Raw genomic sequence first — 21,644 nt, forward strand, 5'->3', positions numbered from 1 at the left:
TTGCAAGAAAATCCAACTTGCTTTATTACAACCACATCCAAGCAAACACTTCTTCTGTCTTCGTTGGTTGCAGTGTTTGTCTTGGGTTAATTAGAGATGGCTCCACTCAGCTCGAGGCGTTGAATTTCGCATTAGTCTTGATGTTGGCCGATGTAAACCTCACTGCAGCAGTTATCTTCGGCTGAGAGGCTCGGTAACCCAAGCCTGGCTGTTAAGAGCTCCGAGTGTCAACATTGTGGGAAGATACGGCCAGTCGTCTGGCCGACATCCAGGGGGTCTCTGCGCCTGCAGCTCCTCTCCGTGCTGACAGAGATAAGGAGGCTTGATTTGTGAAAATCCATCTGGAAACATTTGTGTTATTTTGCTAAAAAACAAAAAAATCGTGATCGATTAAAGAGTTTTAGGAAATGGCAAGGAGCTAGAATCGTGTTGAATTAAGAAATTAAAGATGAGTTTTAAATGCTACCAAAGTCGATTCTTGGATGTCTGACTTGCCACTCAACTCTGCACGGGTCAGGGGAAAGTTCAGGTGCGGTGGCGACAGGTAGGGTGGGATTATCCTGCAGGGCACGGTCATTCAGTTTCACAAGCCTTTACATCAGTCTGGGTCTGCAAAAAGACACATGAAAATTTTTGTCCTAAATCACATGAGATCTTTGTCGCTCTCACAAACATGCGTCTACGTTCGTTGTGAACAGATTTTTGACTACAAGTGAAGAAATCGCATCTGATTCTGCTCTTGACTTTAAAAGTTTTGCCATTAGAGTTGGAGTCGGAGAGGACAAAAGCCACAATGCGGGAGTGGGACGGAGCCTCTGTCCGACTCGAGTGATTAATAGTTGTGGTGGGGATTTTTTCCACGCCCGCTGCTCGGTGTTGACGGAAAACAAGCGCCAAACGGTGCCGAGAGGAGAGAATCTCTTCCGGGCCACGAGCTTTTGGACACATATGCTTTATGTGAACCTCCCTCTTCTAAAAAAAAAAAAAAGACAAAAACAAAAAAAAACTTTCTTTGATTTATTTATCTCCAAAACTGTTTTACGCACAAGCTTGAGTGACTTGATCCATGTTAGTTTAATGGGGATCCATGTATGGACCAGCAGGGTCGAGCAGCCTCTCTTTGGTCACCTCACCTTTCCTTTCCGCCCACCGCTGACTGACAGGCGCCCCTCACGACCACCGGGACTCACAGCCTCTCCGTGTGTGACAGGTAAATGTGGCAACGTTTGGTTTCTATTTACCCCTGCAGCGTGTGCGCCGCGCTGATTGAGGGGGCTCAGAGGCTGACAAAGTGGTATATACTAATGTACAAGTGTCGCGATGAGAACAGGGGGGGCGGTGTTGAGTTGAGCTCTGCGGAATACACCCAGGCAAAGCGAGGCAGCGGTAGAATAAAGAGGAAGCTAAAAGCGCGTTTTGTTTCGTCGCGCTCGGACAGCTTTCCGCCGCGCAAATGTGCTCGAATCTCTGCTGCTCTTTCGGCCACTAACTGGCACGAAATATATGGAGCTCTAAAAGTGTCAGAAAAGCCCTTTTCTCCCCTCTGAATGGGACGACACGTGGAAAAGCTGCTTCTCAGTGAGAGGCTTGCTCCTCAGCCAGATACATTGCGCTATCACACAGCCCCTCTTTTTTTCTTCCTCTTCTTCTTCTTCTTCTCCCCCCCACCTACCCCCTTCTTTACAAGCCCGTTCCGTTTCTCCTCGGGGGCAATGACTGCCTCCATTAATGATTCACGGGCTCAAATAAAAGGGGATTTAAGTTGACGTTGCGTCACGTGAGCAAGGCGCATAATACCGCGCGGTGTTATGGCACTGGGAAGAAAACCGGAGCCCCGGTCTGGCCATATGATGCAGATTATATGCTGGTTACCCCCACTTTTCGGGAGGGGAGTCTTGGCTTTGTAGCTTTTTTTCTTTTCTTTTTTCATTTTTCTTTCTTTTTTTAATGTCCAGAAAAAAACAGCCGATTTGAGCAAACGAGAAGAGGAGAGAAGGATCCCTGGCTTTTGTGGATGTATTCTGTTGTCACGGACGGATATGTTTTTTTTTTTTTTTCCACGCGGACCGAGTCAGACCCTGGGCTTTGAGAGGATGGATTTTATTTTGAGGTATTTCCGCCGATTGTTCATTACTGTCGTGAGTTATTGCAACGCCAGACAGAGGTCAGTCAGTGAAGGGGGTGTGGGGGTTTGGGGGTGCTCCTTGTTTTTTTGTTTGTTTGTTGTTTTTTTTTGTTTGTTTTTTTGCGGCGCAATTTTTTTTAAGAAGCTGTCAATATGCATGACATAAGTTAATCTAAATAAGTGTCATATTGTTTATCCAAATAACATATTTTATGCGTTCTGTATAATATGAAAAATGCGCAATTGATTCGAGTGGAATAATTATGCCGTAGTAGCACAATAAATAACAGAAGAAGCCCTTTTTTTGTTGGACAAATAGGCCAGTGTGAGTAAATAAAGCCCCCATTTATCCCGACTTCCAGCAAACACCCAGACAGAAGAGCGCGCCGGTGGTTCAGGGTGTCAACCTGTCCCATAAAACTTAAACAGCCCCATCTCTTTAAGCTGGTTTATGTACCGCGCCCGTGCGTAAACGATGAATCAAGACTCTCTCCATAAAAAAGAGAGAGAGAGAGTGAGAGAGAAAAAGGAAAGACGAAGAAGATTTTATAAAAAAACAAAACAAAACAAAAAAAAAAAGCAGAAGTAGCTGGTGGGGAGCAGTTGGGCTAGTTGCTGTGTCGCTCTGCCGTGGGGAAATGAGGATATAATGGAAGACGGAGTGCCATCGAGGACCGCCGCGGCCGCGCTGAGGTCACTCCGCTGCGGCTTTGATTTATGGGCGCAGGGACTTTGGGAAGGTGGTGAGCGCCAGCTAATGACTGTTCGATCCGTTTGCGAGAGGAGATGCAACAAAACACTTTATTTGCATACAGGACTATTATACTATTATTATTATTATTATTATTATTATTATTATTATTATTATTATTATTATTATTATTATTATTATTATTATTATTATTATTATTATTATTATTATTATTATTATTATTTTACTATATATGTTTTCGTAGCTATGGGCAGAATTTGTCAGAGTTTTATGAAGAAGGCTTGGGCTTTCATATATCCGTTATCTGAAGGAGTTCATGTGTGTATATTTCACGAGCAACCTTTTCTAGCAGAGCTACTCGAAAATGAAATCAGAAAAAAAACAAAAACAAAAAAAACAAACATTTTATGGAATTTCTAAAACCGAATCCGAAGTTAACCTACTTTAACAACAAAAGTTTGAAATTTGCTCCCGACTAATAAACAAAAAATTACTACCCATTTCGCTGTTCTAACTAAAGGTTTATTTTGAGTTATGCGCCCAAACATAAACGAATAATAAAACATAAATGTTTCTTAGCATGTTCTTTTACATCTATGCTTTTAATATAAATTAATAATATCAAAATCCACATTAATGCATTTTAAATGAGAGAACATTTCTGAATTAGTCTTAAAAAAAAAGAGAACAAAATGAAGCTCACAGAAGCCCGTTGAACAAAATGTTAAATTTTGCTTTAAGTTACTAAAGAAAGGGGGGAATCCTTTTCTCGTTGCAGAAATCCGGCCGAGTAACTTCAGGCCCGGTCTCGGAAACACCCTGAGCTGCCTTCGGTAAGTCCATACATCTATATTGATTTATGTTATGAATGCTTGATGGTGATATCCTTATTCAATTTCTAATAAGTACCATACACGCGCGCGCCTTCCCAGTGCTCTCACAAGGCCAGAGAAGCAGCAGCAGCAGCAGCAGTCTATGTATGGCTTGTTGTATATTTCCGTGTAGCAGCAATATGACCAACGCGAGAGCAATATTTCCTTCTCTTCCACTTGTCTTTGTGGTGTAATTTGTCACCATAAAAGTGACGGAGGGGAATCGCGGCTCTTGGAGCGCTGCCTTACTCGTTAAAAAAAAAAAAAAGCTACTTTCTGCGAAAGCCATCTGCTAGGAACCACTACAGCCTGCTGCAAACAGGTTTTTTACGTTTTATTTTATTAAAATATTACGGGGTTTTTTCCCCGACCTTTCCCATGTAGCTTTTTGCTCTTATAGCGCTCGACCTTTTAACCCTCTCCTCGGGCCAAATGAAAAAAAAAAAAAATAGACCAAATCAGCGTTTTAGCGTAGAACAAAGAAGTAAATAATTACACAAAGTGGCAGCAGTTGCTTTGTGAAAGAAAAAGGCGAAGTTAGCTTAAAAAAAATCCTAATGTGTGAATTTTTTTTGTTTTGTTTGTCGCCCACTCAAGGCTCCCACGTCGTCCTTGCTTGCACTCTTTCTACCTTCCTAATCGTGTCACCGAAATGCTTCTGTCCCACAGCCTGAAAACCAGCGGAGAAGCTTTAGCTGCTGGCCGTGTTTACAGCTGAGAGGGGAGTCATAAATCTAATTCTATCAAGTCTTTCATTCTGGCTGCAAACATTACCATGCAGAGGGATTCCCCGGCTCTCTTCTTCTCCTCTGCTCCACGCTGCGTGTCCTCCCGCTTTGGCCTTTTTGGTGTTGAAACCTCTGCCCATTTTTCATCCCCGTGCTCGAGCTGCTGTGGGTTTTTTTTCTTCTTTTTTTCCTATAATCTTTAGGAGCTTTGATCAGAACGTGCACTGACTGTCCTGCAGCTTTCCTTCATAGTTAGCGGGTTCACGTTGAAATGAATACGAACTAGACGTCCTTGTGTCAAAACAGCAAATTCTGAAAGAAGAAAAAAAAGAGAAGAAGAAAAAGTAGGTTAATGATTAAGCCCCCTATAGAAGCGCTTTTATCTCCCATGGAAATGGAAATGCAGCTTTCAGTTTCCCTTTGTTATTCCGAAAATCTCCTTGCGTTCATAACTTCTATCTAGGACGCGGGGTAAACGATAAGAAAATGACCTAAAGCACCTTTTGGGACCGCGCGTTAGAAACGAGGCATTATTAGCGTTATTATTTTCTAGACGGACTACCTCATTTGGGATGTTGGGGGGAGGAGGAGGAGAGGCAACTACTTGATTTGGACTGGCTTTCCAAGGCGCTTGCTTCATTTGCATAATTTTTCTTGTCTACGGTGACGCTCTGGTTCGGGGCAGTTCACTGGTGTCTGCATGGTAACTGCTGAAGGATCTCATAGTCAAGCATAGCCTTGGCTGACGTTAATATTGCCATGAAGCCCTGTCCATTACCCTGCAAGCATGGGAGCAGATAACTCTTCTTATCGCGCTGACCCGACTGCTCACGCCTGCTTTCGCAATCTCGGCGAGTAAGGAGAGAAAAGGAAAGGGGGTCTTCTCTTGGCTCTTCCCTTTTTTCTTTTTTTTCTTTTCCTCCTGTGTGTTGTGCCTGCTAATGCCTGCCTGCATGGCAGGGCGCAGTCTGCCGCTGCTCCTTCAACCCAGTCAGCCCCGCTGCCTTTAAAACTTTTTTTTCCTGCCCCCTCTTCCTCTGGATTACTGCCTTTGATCGATTTCGTCGCTGAATGAGAAAATATTGCCCGGCGCTCTGCATTCATCGTGAGAGGACAAGGTAAGCAGGGGCCAGAAATAGGCTCCCCTTTCGGGTTGTAAATGGTGGAGTTTGTGTGTCGCGGCGGTGATTTATCACCGTACGACTTAAGATCTCGGTTCAGGAAGAGTTCACACGCACACACAGAGTCAGGCGGACGGATTTTTTTTCCTGCAGCAGCACAGCTCAAGTCTGCCTTTTGTCTCTCTTTTCTCTGCCATTTATGACTGTCGCAATGGTTCGCAGGGAGATCCAGAGAGGAGAAGCCTCCTTCTACCTTTTACCGGTCATTAGAGAGCGTCTTTCAATCCGCAGTTAGGCTGCGTTGAAAGCAAACATGGGGTTTCATTTTGGACTTATTTGTCTTTTGGTATGCAAGGCTGCATGGGTTCTGCTTTTATTTTGTTTTTTTCTTAATTATTATTATTTTTTTTTACTTTTGCTCATGTTTTAACAAATGCATCCCAGACTAACGACTGCTTTAGATTTGAAAAAAAGAGAAAATTAGTAGTCTATTGGAACCTTGTCGTGATATTGATAGTTACTTATGTACTATTATTTGTAAACAAAATAAATAGAATAAAATATAACTGAATCTTTATGGGTAAGACTGTGCTGTATAAATTTAAAGGTAAAAAAATATCCCTAAAGGAGACGGAAGCGTGTCAATGTATGAAACAGACAAAACAGAAGCAAATCTACTTTAACATTATTATTATTATTATTATTATTATTATTATTATTATTATTATTATTATTATTATTATTATTATTATTATTATTATTTTCTCATGCTATAAAACAAAACCACCGGAAAACTTATAGTTCTATTACGAATAAACAGTCTGTTATTCCTGTGTTATTACTGGATCCGCTGTTACAGCAGCAGGCTGTAGTTGTGTCCTCCCTAAGTTTCCGCTGTACAACCGGGCTTCTCCTTTTACCGGGCCCGGCGCTCCCGGCCACTCATATATCATAACGACGGAGCCGGCAGGAAATTATTATGGGCCCTGCGAAGACAAAAAAAAAAAAAAAAAAAAAAAGTTCCCACCGTGGTCATAGGAGCGCAGAGATGCCCGTCTGGTTTTTCAGGTTTTCCTTAGTCCCCCTTTATCATTTATCTTGCAATAAGCAATAAAAAATAAAATTAAATAAATAGAAACAGAATATATATATTTCCGATTTTTATCTGACTGTTCCAGAAGGATTATTTTTGTAGCTGGGAAAAAGAATTTTGTAAAAAAGAAAAAAAAAGTGAATGTCTTTTACCTGCTTACGCAGGAAATTAGATATGCTGTTGACAGCCCGGCTGGTAGAATAATATTGTAACAGAAACATTATTTTCCTGTGTGGCAGCCCGCTAACAAGCCGCTTCCACAGCAGGCTCTTTCCCCCATAAACTCTACTGTAACTATATTCCCTTTATCCCTCTCGGCTCAGAGTTTTAAACTGTCATCCTGATTCCTGTTAGGCTTTTCAAAATGATTTGAATGCTTTGGAAAACGTGTTATGCTGTTTGGCACAGATGGCAATGCAAGGTTAGTGTGCGCCTTTGTGTAAGCCATAAGGTAAACGGTAATAGTCCACAGAACTGTTGGCCCTATCTTGCCTCCACAGTCTCCAGTGTCAGGTCTGTATTGAAAAGTAAGATGGATCGCCACCATTTCTCCTCCTCACAGTGCTTCTTGTAACCCTAGGTTCACCCGAGGAGGCCATTGGCGGAGAGGCGTCACGTGACCACGGGGTGCCAATGTTATTCTACGAGGGTGTCAAGACCCTGTCAGTTTCTGAAATAAATATTGGGAAACGGCGAGATGCAAAAGGCGACCTACTACGACAGCTCCGCAATTTACAGTGGCTACCCGTATCAAAGCGCAAATGGCTTCGGTTATGATGCCAATCAGGTCCAATATCCCAGGGCCTCTCATGTGGAAAGCGAGTACCATCGACCCGCCTGCTCCCTGCAGTCTCCCGGCGGCGGCTCTGTTGCTTTGCAGAAGCCAGGGGAGATGGTGGCGGAGGGCTGCGACAGGGCCATTCAGGCGGCGCAGGCCAAGGTTCTCCCCGAAAGCAATCATCAAGCGCCGGTGCCGGTGTCAGGCCCACCGCCTCCCCCCTCGCAGTCCCCCGGCGGAGTCAGCCAAGATGCGAGCAACGGCTCCGGCCAGCCCGGTGCAGCCAAGAGCGGCTCCCCGACCTCCGGTACCCGCAACAAACAGATCTTCCCCTGGATGAAGGAGTCCCGTCAGAACACCAAGCAGAAACCCGCCAGTAGCTCCAGTTCAGGTACAAGCTGCCGCAGACACACAAACCGTGATAGTTACATTCAATGCACAGGGGTGGTAGAGAGGGGTGGGCAGGTAAGGGTTTGCAGGGAGGTGGGCAAACCGCAACAGAGCATTAGTTTGCTTCCTGGGAAGGTCATGTTGTTTAATTGTCTGAGCTGTGGCATTTTAGGTGAGCCATTTGCTGTAACAAATCAATTTGATGAAGCCACATCCTGCAAAGATTGGCCCACTTTTTATTGATGTTGTTAATATTCCACCATCATCCAGCATAAATGCAGGTGGCGGATGGTGGAGGGAAGAGCAGCGGATCCCTCCTTTTGTTGTCCCCATGCCCTCCAGCTGACCTGTCCCTACTGTAAACACACATCTCCACTGATCACATAATGTTCCCGGAGAGACAGCAAACAAACACACACAACAGTTGTTTCAGTTTGTCCTGCTGTTTTGATTAGAGGGGAAACTCAGTGGGTCAGTGTTTGGGGGGAATAGGAGCAGGCCAGAGGAGGGGTGGGGTATTTACTCAGAGCCAACCTAAAACGTTAAAGATGCTCATCTTCCCATGACCCGATGTACATATTGTGGCTGGTATTTTAAACATGTTTGCAGTTTTTTTTTTTTTTTTTTTTTTTTCACAAAATGAAACAATTGTAGTCATAGGTTTTATTTTTAGGGTTAATTAATGAAGCTCTTCCGTGGACAGAGAAATGATCCTGATGAGATCAATGGAGACTAAGGATGTGGTCGGTTAAAAAACAAAGTCATATCTGAGCTTATTTGTCTGTAGAAAATTGGTAATTTACTACATTTCAAACACATTTGATGCATTATAGACAGGATTGAGCAAACAGAACACAGTGATTCACACAAGGCATCACCTTATGTTCATATAACCTGTTTATGCATCCCTGAATTCTCTCTTTCGCTAATTTAAATCATAAGAACTAGAAAAGTCATTTTTCCTTTTGAATTTAACAAATGATGAGCTGCGGAAGAGATGTATTAGATATTCATGTCAGTTAATAAAGTGCAGACCAACATCGCACTTTCAGATATTTTTTTCTAATAAATTTTAGAAGAATTTTGCATAAATCTTAAAACAAATTTCCACTGATTTTGTCAGTCGGGCTATACACTTATATGCTTTCAGTACGAGTTTAAACATTTTGCACACAACTCTAAGGAGGTAGTGTTTTTATGGATGTACGGATGTATTGTCACATTATGTTGACAATAGAATACGCATTGAGGCAACCTGAAAATTCTGGTGTAAATATTAAGTTATCAATGGTCTTCAGAAACAGTTGAAACTCAAAAAACCTATGTGGCTCCACTGTGAGTTTGAAAATTCTACATCAGCACATTTTTGGAGAAAACAACACAACTACAGCGATCTGAGTGGCAATCAAAAGTGGTAATAAACCAAACTAAGCATTCAGGTGTACACCTTGTGTGACGATCTATAGAAATGGTTGAAATTCCAGCGTTATGGTTTCGCAATCCGTTCGACAGGACTGAGCGTGGCATTAACACACATTTTCTACAAGAACAACGAAGACATGATCCGAGGTCTCAAACGTTTGCAAATGTTTTCTTTTCATTGAGCGGAATCATAGTTTCAGTTGTACAAATTTTGCCTGAAATGGTCTTTAAAAGCACCTAAAAATCCAAAAGTAATTATGGCTTCAAAGTGAGTTTGAAAAGTATGTGTAACAGGATGAGGAGGTCATCTATTACGCACAAATTACGCCCTCTATTCGAATGTCTAATGCTTGAGAGGTGGGTCAGACTTATCTTGGGGTTTCAATGGGTTCGAAAAGAAATTTTTTAAAGAAATTAATATTTTGTAGATATTGTATTATAAAGTACTAGAGAAATATTTAAGTGATGATTTAATTAATTGAATATCTGTTGAAAATGATGATGTCGTAGCCCAAGCACAAAATTTACGGGGCTTTTTTATTGGTCTCAAAAGTTTCTTCTGGGAAAGTTGCCAAGAGTTGTGCATGATCCAGATGTAAATTTAATATTCATTGGGATCATTTTTAACATGTCAATGATTATTAGTATTAGCCACACAAGCAACAGTAATGTATTTGTAATGTATTGCAATGTATGCACAGAAAATAAAAGGGAGATTCTCACCAGCTGGAAGTTGGACAGCACTATATGAGTTACCGTAAAAAGTGCTCAAAATAGCTGAGCAACTTTGCTATATTTTCTTTGCACAAAAACAACAAAAAAAAAATATTGGATAATAAATCTCTAAGTGTTCCAGTCAAAAAAGTAACATCAAGGATTTTCTCAAAGTTTGTTTTATATACTTATTAGAACTACAAAATGCCCATTTCCAAGTACAACAAGAGCACACACTCGAACCATCAACCACAAGCACCTCAGGCTCAACAACACCAAGCCTTAAAGGCATATTCCAAACCCGCCTTCTTGTTTCTGTTGTATTTTGGTAACTGCATTTTACTCTGCCACATACTAGGCATTCACTGTTACTCTAACATTTGGGGTAAATATTTATGTGCAGATGGAGGACGAAATTACTAGGAAGAATACTGTCTACATGAAACATTTGAGAAAGAATCCAAAACAAATCATTAAATAGTTCCAGAAAAAAACTAAGAACCTGGAAGTTAACAAATACCTTGAATCATTTTATTGTACTTTGGGTAAAAGGAATTAGGGCACCAACACCATCTCTGGTTCTGGGGCCCACTTCCTCCTAATGCCGGCCCTGCTGCCATTGTTTTTACAGTGCTATTCTTTATACAAATCATTAACATTATTAAACATAGCATATTAGAAATTAATTCATAAATATTTATCACTAATCATAAATTAGTGGAATGGAAGACAACATTTTGTCTTCCATTCCACAGTCAACATTTTACATATGGGCTCATACAGGTAGGAAATGGGCTGAAATATGGGCTCCATAATTAATTATTTTTAGTTGGGATACTGACCTCATGTTTATTGCTTATATATCTCTGACAGAGGAAAAACTGAGATCTACATGGATCATGTGCTGCTCAGTTGGTGCTGATTTGCATCACATCTGTTTTAGAACCAGCTGTGATATAATGTCTGAACTCTTTTGTACTTGTTTTTATTTTGTATTCAAACCATGTGGATCTCGTATAAAAAGGTTTTTGTTTCTTTTTTCGGAGCGCGAGACCATTTAGAACCCACCCAAACTAAGCCAGATCCTAATGGAGCCTGCATGCACATATTGGCTGAGCCTAAGCTAACAGCCATTTCTTCTTCTCATGTGTGCAGCCTTCTCTTTCCTCTGTGCAATATCATTACGCCTCAGGTTATGTCATGTTGCATTCCTCCTACCTCAGGTTTAGGAGACAGGTAGTGAAATTTATTAAGTGTTGGCCGGCTGCCACTGCAAGTGGATGTGACCTTAGGATTCTGCAGGCAAGTGCTGGCCTCTTAAAGCTTATCAGCGAGGGCAAGATGAGCAGTTTTATAAAGCCTGAAGAATCTATAAATGCTTGTGCTTGCATTATGCGCCTGTTATGCGGTGTGACTTTCGGGGCAGGATGAGGGTCAAAATGTTTTTGTATAGGAAACCAGGGTTACATATCAGATAGTGACCCACTTTTCTACAATTGCATTTCTGGTTAGCGCTTGCACATGTAGGCACATTGATTGTTAATTGTCTTACGGTCCCCTGATGATAACCCCTGCGTTGGGGGTGAATTTATCAAAATGGTGAGATGTTTGCTCCACATTGGCTGTAGATCTTAGGAGATGAAAAACTGTACTTTAATGGGCATATTTATCTAGCAGAGAGCTCTATCACCACCACCGCCCTCTCCTGATTGTAGGGTTTCACTATCAGTATACGTGTTGTCACCCAGTTCTGCTCCCACTCTCACTCTCCTGCGTCTTGCGTCTTGTTTTTCTCTCCGTGTGCCTATAATGGGTCACTGATTGACGCCCTCCTTCTCCTTCTCCCTGACAGTGGAGAGTTGCCCAGGAGACAAGAGTCCCCCGGGGTCAGCAGCATCAAAGAGGGCCCGGACAGCTTACACCAGCGCGCAGCTAGTGGAGCTGGAGAAGGAGTTCCACTTCAACCGGTACCTGTGCAGGCCCAGGAGGGTGGAGATGGCCAACCTGCTTAACCTCACGGAGAGGCAGATCAAAATCTGGTTCCAAAACCGACGGATGAAGTACAAAAAGGATCAGAAGGGCGTCGGGATGATGCCGTCTCCTGGCGGACAGTCTCCCCGGAGCCCAGTAGGCCCACCGTCCGGTGGGGGCGGCGGTGGGGGGAGCGGATACCTCAACTCTATGCATTCTCTTGTTAACAGTGTACCGTACGAGTCCCAGTCTCCAACCTCTTACAATAAAACTCATCAAAATGCGTACGGTATGGCTACGTCATATCCCCCTCCTCTGAGCAACTCCCTCAACAGCTGCCCACCCCCCCAGAAGAGGTACCCTGGGACTGACTCGGCCACGCCCGAGTATGACGCGCACCACCCCCTGCACGGCAACGGCAACTATGGCACGCACATGCAGGGCAGCCCCGTCTACGTCGGCGGAGGCTACATCGACTCTGTTCCCAGCTCCGGAGCCTCAGTTTTCGGTCTCACCCACCTCCCTCACCCGCCTCCTCCGTCCGCGAGCATGGAGTACAACGGGGCGATTACGATGGGCAACAGCGGCGGCCAGCATCACGGCGTGTGTGATGCCACGCCGTCGTACACAGACCTAACGCCGCACTACTCTCAGGGAAGAATCCAGGAAGCGCCCAAACTGACGCATCTGTAGCATGCGGCGCATGCCTGGATCACTCCGCCCCATTGTCTCGTCCAAGCTCCAGACATATCCCCCTGCTTTGTTTCTGCGCCTCCTCATGGCTCCCACCTTCTCCTTCTGCCTATTTTTGTTTGTTTGTGTTCTCTATAGTTTCATGTGTGAAGTAGCGTAGGACAAATAATCACGACTTGCTTGAATTTTCCTCTATTTGCTTGTGTCATTGTCTCACCAAGACATGTATGTACCATAGAGTGTCTATAGAGCCGAACGGAGGGAGGGAAGAAGGGCATAGCATATCCATAGGCTTATTTAATCTTTTTCCTTTTTTAAAACGTCTTTTTAAAAATCTCAAACAGGGTATTATGAACACGTGTTATTCATTTTCAATGTGAAACTGTCCGTCTTTATTTATCCGCAATTGAAGAATGATGTTTTTAAATTTTTTTTTTTTTTATTTTTTTTTTGCATTCTGTTGCACTTGTATACAAAAAGAACCTTAAGAGCCAAGAGCTGGGAATGTGAGGAGATTACATTTCAAACAAAGGGTCATGAACTTGCACAGCCTTCCCTTTTGCTTCTGTTTTGTTCCATTGGTCTTTTTAAATGTTATTTATTCAGACTCCAATAGTATTATTTGACGCCCCTCCATCTCTGTCTGCAAGGGGAGAAGGTTGGTGGACAAACTAGCGCCATGTTCGGCCCGTATATGCAGCCATGTCACTTAGATTGCAGGTTTTCCTATTTGTTTCTTTCTTAGTATTATAATTGTTACTATTCGAGGAGGTGTTTCTATTTTGTCAGCGAATGAAAAAAGAAACCAATCAGTCATGCAATAAGGGTGGAAAGAAGGACACACGTTTGCAGTTTCTTTATTGAATAAAAGGCAAAACACATCTTTTTTTTCTTCTTCTTCTCGACGTCAAATATTCCATGCTGATCCACTTCGAAGAAACACATGAAAGCACTGAAGTGAAAAAACAAAACAACAACAAAAAAACCTAGATTCACCCATTGTAATTTTGAAATTCGCGAGCAGTTTCACATTTACATTATCACATGACGCCGTTTAATTTAACCCAAAAATATATATCTAAAAATGAAAAGTGGTTATCAGCGTTGGTATGGAATCGTCGGTAAACCAGCATAAAATAACGCTCTTTTAAAATCACAAATATTATATTCAAGAAGTAAATTTCATAAATTAAAGTATTAACAGAAACTTAAAAAAAATATTTAAAGAAGAGTCGAAACTGCTCCGCATTGAATCTCCTTTTTTAAAACAAAAAACAAGAACAAATCGCAGATTTAAAAAAGAAAAAGAAAAAAAAACATTTGATCTATTCACTCTCTCCTCCTTGAGGGTGGGCCCCTTCTTTTTCCCAGCGCGTCTCTCTCATCTGCGTGGGCACATCCATAATAATAAAAATGTCACCCGGGTCTTCGTGGAGGGTTCTGCGGAGACAACAAACCAAATGAGAAATCGTTTAAAAATAATCCCGCCTATGTGTAAAGCCAGTCAAACGCCGCTCACAGAGGACGCACTCTAAAGTACGATAATCAAGGACCTTATTTGCTCAATCAGACCCTGAAATGTGCAGATTTTCATGCGTAAAACCGGCCACACCACGACTGCAGGGAAAACAAGTGCTAGACATAGACGGCTGCAAATATTTTACGTTGATATTTTTATCTCCAAAATTAAATGCCAAACTAAAATATTACAAATAATTTCAAATTTTGTGGGGATTTTTTTATTGCTTGTAATAATTATCTTATATATATTTTTTAATTACATTACAAAACGCAAGCCAGGAGCAAAGACGGTGTTGAATGCAGAAGGCCATCGAAATAAATCTGTGTGCCACGACACTTATCCACAACAAACCTCTGACGGATATTGTTTAGTTCTCATAATATTTGTCCGCATTAATGTATTTTTTTCTTCTGTTTTTTTTTTTGTTGTTTTTTTTGTTCCAACTCTCATTTTCAACCTAGCGTGATTGATATCAGAGGGCACGAACATTACCAGCCCTGACATATGGTTAGCAGGGAAACCTAGAACAATTGAAGCATGGCGTGTCACCGAAGGGGGAAAAAGGGCCAGTGCTATGAGTATTTCTGTATCCAAAACAGAAACACGCATGCACACGCGTTACGCAGCAGGACAGCGATTTGACCCACATGCGCCAAACGCAGGTAGCACACAAATAAATTGTGTCTCTATTCAAAATTGAGCACACACGGTGTTTCCTCTTTGCATTCGTGTGAAACTGCGCCCTAAATCACTCCTGCTCTAAAGATAAGTGTGTGGGACGCAACGGGCTCCCCTAAATGCCGCCACCCACTCTTGTCCGTGCACACAAAGCCTGCGCGCAATTCCAAAATAGCCATCAGTCTCTTCTCTTAGCAACTCGCTACTGGTCCATTCGTAGACATGCAAGTCTTAGGGAAAAAAAAGAAGGGAAAAAAACCAAAACAAACAAACAAGCAAAAAAAATAAAAATAAAATGGGAATTTAAACATAAAAGCCAGGTGGGGAAGCCAGCTTTACCACATACTCACCGATGGCTCTTAGAGAGGAAATGGTCGCATCTTGTGTGACCAGATTCCTTTTTTTTTCTTGTTCTTAAAAAAAAAAAAATCCCTCCAGCGACAAACAGACTACCAGTGCGAGCAGAAACCGGTTCTAATCTGAGTGACCACTGTTTCTCGGCGCTTCCTGGCTGCATTTGATCCGGGGGAGAGTTAGAAGCCTTAAATGTGTTGTGAGGGCACCGAGCTGTCAGACCTTTTGGCGAGTAAGATTGATCGCGCACAGGCTTCCAGGACTCTTTGTTTGGTATATAAGCAACAAACTGAGAGAGAGGCCTTCCACTTCTTCTCCTTCTCTGCTTCCCCTCTTCTTACTCAATAAGCCACATACAGATATATATTTTGTGGACGAAAATACCCCATACTGCCAGACGAATAAATAAAAAAGGGGAAAAACTTCCTGAATGTGGCTTTTACATATTCGTTTAGAAGAGCCATATGAAACTGAGCACGAACAAGGGAAGAGACCAGCTCAATGGCATTCCCATCAGTATAATAACGCTGGCAAATAGATTTCGTTGTAAAAGGTCGATTGTAACAGCGTTTATGCTTGCTCCATGACCATTTCAGGTAGGAAGGATAATAGAAATACATTGGGAAGCTCATTCCCTCCCCCCCACCCAAGCAAATGTGGCAATGTCCGTCCAATAAATCTTTGCTTTATGCAGCCTTGTGGCTTTGCGCTCCTGACATGAAAACAAGACTATTTCCAACGCTGCTTTTAGAGGAATGCAGGAATCGTGGCTGCTTTGAGTCATCAAAAGAGATTCTGTGTTTCATCACGGGTTTATGAGCTCGACGTTTCAGTGGAATGAACGAAAATGTGCCTTAATGCTACTGTTACATGGCTCCAAACACTAGACCCATTTAAACGTCTTTTTAAAAAGGGTCTATTTGAGGCTTGTCCATTCTTGTTTTGGTTTAGCGCCTGAAATACGAAAGTCGAAGTTATTTATAAGGTATGGGTTCCGTTCAGATTTTTTTATAAACAAATATTTTGAAATTTAGGCTAGGTTAGCCCATTTGACCACCACCGATCACATTTCAACCTCATTTAATTAAGCATCTCTGTCCCTCTTTCACTTTTCAGAATATTGTCTTATTCTTGAGATAATTTCTTTGCCTATTCAACAACAACAACAAAATAATAATAATAATAATAATAATAATAATAATAATAATAATAATAATAATAATAATAATAATAATAATAATAATAATAATAATAATAATAATAATAGTTAATCAAAACCATTTTTAACCTAACATTATGTCTTTCAACGTCTGACTTTTCAGCTGCATTTTTAGGCTGTTTCGATTGTAAACAATGGCATCTGTTATGCATTTGTCCACGAGTTTGACCATTTATAACCCAGAACCTTTCACTTCTCGAGCACATCTCCACGTGGTTTAGATACAGGGTGACACATTCTCTATCTTAGCCGTTTAACCACGTTTTCAATATAGTTTGATTCTATGTGTCCTCGTATAGGCCTGTCTAGGAATGGCAGGCAGATATGTATTTTATTTTTCCTGTTCAGTGGCAATGTGCTCGACGGAAAGGGTTGACTATGTTAACGTAAGTGTACGACATAGACTAGCCTTTTTTTTAAACACCACTTGGTCATTGTCTAAGAAAATAACCAGAAGTTAACGGAGCTCAGCAGACGCCTTTGAGTGGGCGGTCTTTTCGTATTTCGACTTGTTTGGACGGAAGACAACACGACCTGATGTCTAATAAACGAAGCTTTACTCCGGGGAAAAAGTTGACTATTTGAACTGTATTTGGGTTATAAGTCTGTCGTTGTGTCAAACAATGGTGAGCGATTGAGAAAAGTGAACGCCTTGTCATCAGTGAGCATGCGTTGCCCCTCACCTGAACCAGTTTAAATCAACCACATTCTCACTTTGCTCAATTACAATTCAACGAAACTTTAGTGGAATAATTTGGGCTTTTCCTCATTTGAGAAAAAAACAAAAACAAAAAAAAAAGTTGACAAAGTTTAGATGTTTTCATAATAAATGGCCATATTTGTCAGTTTTGTCGATTTTGATGCGGTTGTTTTACAGCTTTAATTAATGTTTAACAACTCACGTGCGTTCTGATTACAAAACTCTTAAGTTGTGAAGTTTTTTTTCACCCCCAGAGCTTAAATAAGAAGAGCTACTAGAGTGAAATGTGTCTGTGTCTGTGTCTGTGTGTGCTTTGTGGTATATGCGTGTGTGTGTGTGTGTGTGTGTGTGTGTGTGTGTGTGTGTGTGTGTGTGTGTGTGTGTGTGTGTGTGTGTGTGTGTGTGTGTGTGTGTGTGTGTGTGTGGTGGGGGCGTTCTCGACTGACATCCTCAAACAATACGAGAAAGAGGAGTGCACGAATCCGCGCACCCTGAGCTGGTCTCCTTCCCTGTAATAGAGAGCGTCAGGCGCTTCTTAAAAAACACATTTTGTGGCTTAGTGGACTGGACTGGAGGAGCGAGGCGAGGACGAGCTGAGCGGACAGAGATGTAAATAAAAACAGTCGTGCATGGCCCAGCTGAGCGAGGACTTTTTTTTTTTTTTTTTTTCCCTTTTGGATCAATCAGGCAGAGAGTGGCTTCTTTTGATTAAGCCCCAAATTGTCATTGGGCAGAGGTAATCATGTGACAGGCAATTCGGTCCAATTTCAACCTTGTCTCCATGAATTCTATAGTTTAATGGTAGCTCGGTCCCCATACGGCCGTAATCACTGAAATAGAAAAAAAACACATCAGGGGATTTTTTTTAAAATATATATTTCTTTTTTCTTCCTCTTCTTCTTCTCCTTCTTCTTCTTCATCGTCCTCACTGAGCCGCAACGTTTCTAAAAAAAATACGGCGCTGCAAACTTTCCTCGGCTCTCAGGGAGCGGAGATGAATTACGAATTCGAGCGAGAGAGCGGTTTTATCAATAGTCAGCCGTCGCTTGCTGAGTGCCTGACATCTTTCCCCCCTGTCGCTGATTCATTTCAAAGTTCATCAATCAAGAGCTCGACGCTTTCACGCCCGACACTGATTCCTCCTCCCTTCGAACAGACCATCCCCAGCCTGAACCCAGGCAGCCATCCGCGGCACGGTCGGCCCAGACACAGCCCCGATGGCTGCAGCCCGCTGCCTACCGCCTCCTTACCCCCGGAGTACCCGTGGATGCGGGAGAAGAAAGCCTCCAAGAGGAACCACCAACTGCCGAACTCCACCACCGCTGCTACCGCCGCCACCACCGTCTCCAACGGACCCGTGTGCTTCTCCCCGAAAGGTGGGTGAATCCTGACCGACAAAGCCTTCTCTATCTGTTGCTGCAGTCGGAGCCACCCGGGCCCCTTCCAGGAAAGACAATAAATCCGGATGAATAAAAAAACAAAACAAAAACAAAGAAACATATGCTTGAGTATAGCTTTATTCTGGTGGATGAACATGAGTGTGAAGCGTGGGGGGGAAAGTTTGGGTAAAGTTTGGTGATGTAAGATGATTTATTCCCCTCGGCGAGGCAGAGTTTTGATGTGTGACAGTAATGAAGAGTGATGGAGTGCCTTTGCCGAGGAGGGCAGCTGGAGCATTCTTTAGACTCCCACACCAGGATGGTCCTCAGTGTTTTAGAGCGCTTTACGCACATGAAGGCACCCATTTTAGTCCCTAAAAGAATCAAATGAGGAGTTTATATCAATACAGGCATTATATTTGGGTAAAATGCCTGTATCCAGCGGCCATTTTGCTTCATGTAAAACTCAACTTTACTGGCAGCGGGGTTATGCAAGTGTTGTATCCTTCTTTTTTTTCTTTTTTCCTTTTTTAAAGAATCTCCTTGCTGTTTATTTTTCAGGTTCGCCTGAGATCGTGGAGGGAGCGGCTGGAGGAGGGGGCTCCCGCAGGCTGAGGACCGCATACACCAACACGCAGCTGCTGGAGCTGGAGAAGGAGTTCCACTTCAACAAGTATCTGTGTCGGCCGAGGCGGGTGGAGATCGCGGCCCTGCTGGATCTGACCGAGAGACAGGTCAAGGTGTGGTTCCAGAACCGGCGCATGAAGCACAAGCGCCAGACTCAGACCAAGGAGAACCACGGAGGGGGAGACGCGAAGGGCCCCGGAGCCGACGACGGCATCCACAGCGAGGAGGACGAGGAGGGGAGCGGCCTGCTGTACGAGCAGAGTGGGCCCCTCCTGGAGAGGGATACCTGCTCCTTTCAGAACAACACACAGCCGCAGCAGCCGCAGCAGCAGCAGCTTCACAATAATGGAGAGGCGGCGAGCTATGACAAAAATCTGAAACATTTTCCCAACCCGTCACCCACTGTTCCGGGCTGTATGTCAACAATGGGCCCAGGATCGGCATCTGGGCCGGACAATGGCGACAGTCCCTCAGCCTTGGATGTTTCTTTGCACGACTTTCAGCCTTTCTCCTCGGATTCCTGCCTGCAGCTCTCGGACACAGCCTCGCCGAGCTTGTCGGAGTCTCTGGATAGCCCCGTGGACATTTCCGCGGACACTTTCTATTTTTTCTCGGAGTCTCTGACCACAATCGACCTGCAGCATCTGAACTATTAACTCAGAAACAACAACGAAAAAAAAAAATCCTTCACATTTTTCTTGTGTGTGTGTGTATGTGTGTGGGTGTGTGTGTGTGTGTGTGTATGGGAAAGAGAGAGAAAGCGAGAGAATGTGTGTATGAAATCAGGCTACGAAGGCATTAATTCTTATTGTTTGTATGTGCGGCACATTTATTCTCTTGATATTTGACTTGACGATTAATACAAGGTAAGAACGGAACTAAATCACTGAAATAGCTCTGCTTATAGCTTAATTACCATAACAACTTGATCACTTGGAATAGAAATTGCAAGTGTGTGGGTGTAAGAGGGAAAGTGTGAGTGTGTGTGTGTGTGTGTGTGTGTGTGTGTGTGTGTGTGTGTGTGTGTGTCAGAGAGAGAGAGAGAGAGAAAGTAATCTAACAGTGTTAGGTCAATACGGAACCGGGTCGTTTTTTATTTTTGTATAGTTTTCTTGGATATTTTTGTTAGAATACAAACTAACTTGCTACAATCCTTCTGCTTGTGTTTGACTCTTTTCTTTTTGACATTTCTAAAGTGAACTTTTTTTTCTCCGTTTCCTTGTTTCCTGTAAGAAACATTTAATCAGAAGCGAGAGTAAGAGGTTATGTAAATGAACAACAGGTTGGTAATGAATATAAATGATCGATTTTCATTCATTCCTCAACAGAACACTTGTTTGAATGAAACAAAGAATTTAGAAAAAAGTTTTTAATCATCAATGGATAAATAAATAAATTTCACCCTCTAATCATTTAGAGTAAAAACGCAGTTACTTACATATTTTCCTAACAAAACCTAGAAATCTGATAACATATAAATGTAAATGTAACAAAAATGAATAACAAAATAACTACGAAATATTTATGCAAAACAGGTTTATTTATTTATTTCAAAATACCTAAACTGAAACGTGCAAAGAAATCTGAGAACTATAAGATCAATATTTTCATTTCCAACTTCCAAACTAATTTCTTTAAAATAAATAAATAAATAAAATTTCCTGCGGAGATCTTAGATGTTAACACTGAGTGCAAGTTGCAGGCAAATAACCGGAGCCATGTTTGCCTTCAGGAGCTCATAAATCACCCAGGTGGCATGAAAGAGACGGACGTTAAGGAGAGCAATTGTCGCGTAATGTGCACAAATAATAAAAAACACCCACTTGCATTTTCATACGGGACTCCCCGACTCTTAAAACTAAAAAGGGGGCCGAGTCACTGCATGCGTTTGGCAATAATTCATTTTTATAGCTTGTCTGAACACGGCTCATGACTCAGGGACAGCAGTAGCAGCAGCGGCAGCCGGTTCAGGATTAAGAGACTGCGCTCAAACTTAAGCCAGGCTCCTTTCGGAACATTGAACATTTATCAAATTCAATCCGAAGAAAAGCTTTCTCAAGTAGAGATTATTGTCTAATCTTGTTTAACAGGAAATTAGGCGTGTTTGGAGGATTTTAACACGTCATTGGATGTTCGTATATGTGTTTCAGCTGCGCCTTAAAGCCTCCTTATTCAATAAAGGATTATTTCTAATCTTGCTCAGTGTGACTCCTCGTCAGGATTGGGGTTTTACTAGATATATTAAATCAACACAACACATTTGAGCCGGATGCAACCACCAGTTGCAATGAATCGATTTAAAAAACATTTGCACATCAACTCGAACTTTTCACTGAAAAACTGTTTCTGGTTATTTATTATTTTTGGCGAATAGTTGGGAAAAGTTATATGTACCTGCGTGTGTGCAAATGGGGTATGATGAGGATTGGGGGGTGGGGGGCACGAAATGGGGCTAAAAAGTAAATTCAACTCCCCCCCCCCTGTTTTTTCGACTAACCCTGGTGGAGGAGGCCGTTTTAACCAAATCATTCCGAGACAGCGCGCCT

General features: G+C 42.4%; 2 protein-coding genes and 1 long non-coding RNA gene across 6 annotated transcripts; 2 read left to right on the forward strand and 1 right to left on the reverse strand.

The window, feature by feature from the left end:
* On the reverse strand, positions 1–5,138 carry LOC122843753. 3 transcript variants are annotated; one of them, XR_006372765.1, is made up of 3 exons: positions 5,000–5,138; positions 4,484–4,749; positions 1–609 (listed from the first exon to the last, which is right to left on the reverse strand). It is a non-coding gene; the product is annotated as an uncharacterized LOC122843753 (long non-coding RNA). The 3 variants fall into 3 exon arrangements; XR_006372766.1 differs by having other exon boundaries at positions 4,938–5,038; XR_006372764.1 differs by lacking the exon at positions 5,000–5,138 and having other exon boundaries at positions 4,484–4,990.
* Positions 5,139–6,321: 1,183 nt separating this feature from the next.
* hoxa3a (homeobox A3a) lies at positions 6,322–13,500 on the forward strand. The gene is made up of 2 exons (XM_044138767.1): positions 6,322–7,820; positions 11,808–13,500. The coding sequence occupies exons 1-2, from the start codon at positions 7,349–7,351 to the stop codon at positions 12,617–12,619; spliced, it is 1,284 nt and encodes a 427-aa protein (XP_043994702.1). The 5' UTR covers positions 6,322–7,348; the 3' UTR covers positions 12,620–13,500.
* Positions 13,501–17,509: 4,009 nt separating this feature from the next.
* On the forward strand, positions 17,510–19,958 carry LOC122843750 (homeobox protein Hox-A2a-like). Of its 2 annotated transcripts, XM_044138770.1 has the most exons (3): positions 17,514–17,828; positions 18,249–18,468; positions 19,033–19,958. In XM_044138770.1, exons 2-3 carry the CDS (start codon positions 18,360–18,362, stop codon positions 19,752–19,754), a joined length of 831 nt encoding a protein of 276 aa, XP_043994705.1. In that variant the 5' UTR covers positions 17,514–17,828; positions 18,249–18,359; the 3' UTR covers positions 19,755–19,958. The 2 variants fall into 2 exon arrangements, with proteins under 2 accessions (XP_043994703.1, XP_043994705.1); XM_044138768.1 differs by having other exon boundaries at positions 17,510–18,468.
* The last annotated feature ends 1,686 nt before the right edge of the window (positions 19,959–21,644 follow it).

Source organism: Gambusia affinis, linkage group LG14 (assembly GCF_019740435.1).
Source record: "Gambusia affinis linkage group LG14, SWU_Gaff_1.0, whole genome shotgun sequence".
In the NCBI taxonomy this organism is placed as follows: Eukaryota; Metazoa; Chordata; class Actinopteri; order Cyprinodontiformes; family Poeciliidae; genus Gambusia; species Gambusia affinis.

What these genes read in the sequence shown, in the direction of transcription:
- hoxa3a (XM_044138767.1), top strand. Translation starts at nt 7,349, where the DNA reads ATGCAAAAGGCGACCTACTACGACAGCTCCGCAATTTACAGTGGCTAC. An exon ending in CGCCAGTAGCTCCAGTTCAG is followed by an intron (nt 7,821 to 11,807) that starts GTACAAGCTGCC and finishes TCTCCCTGACAG; the next exon opens with TGGAGAGTTGCCCAGGAGAC.
- LOC122843750 (XM_044138768.1), top strand. Translation starts at nt 18,087, where the DNA reads ATGAATTACGAATTCGAGCGAGAGAGCGGTTTTATCAATAGTCAGCCG. An exon ending in CGTGTGCTTCTCCCCGAAAG is followed by an intron (nt 18,469 to 19,032) that starts GTGGGTGAATCC and finishes TTTATTTTTCAG; the next exon opens with GTTCGCCTGAGATCGTGGAG.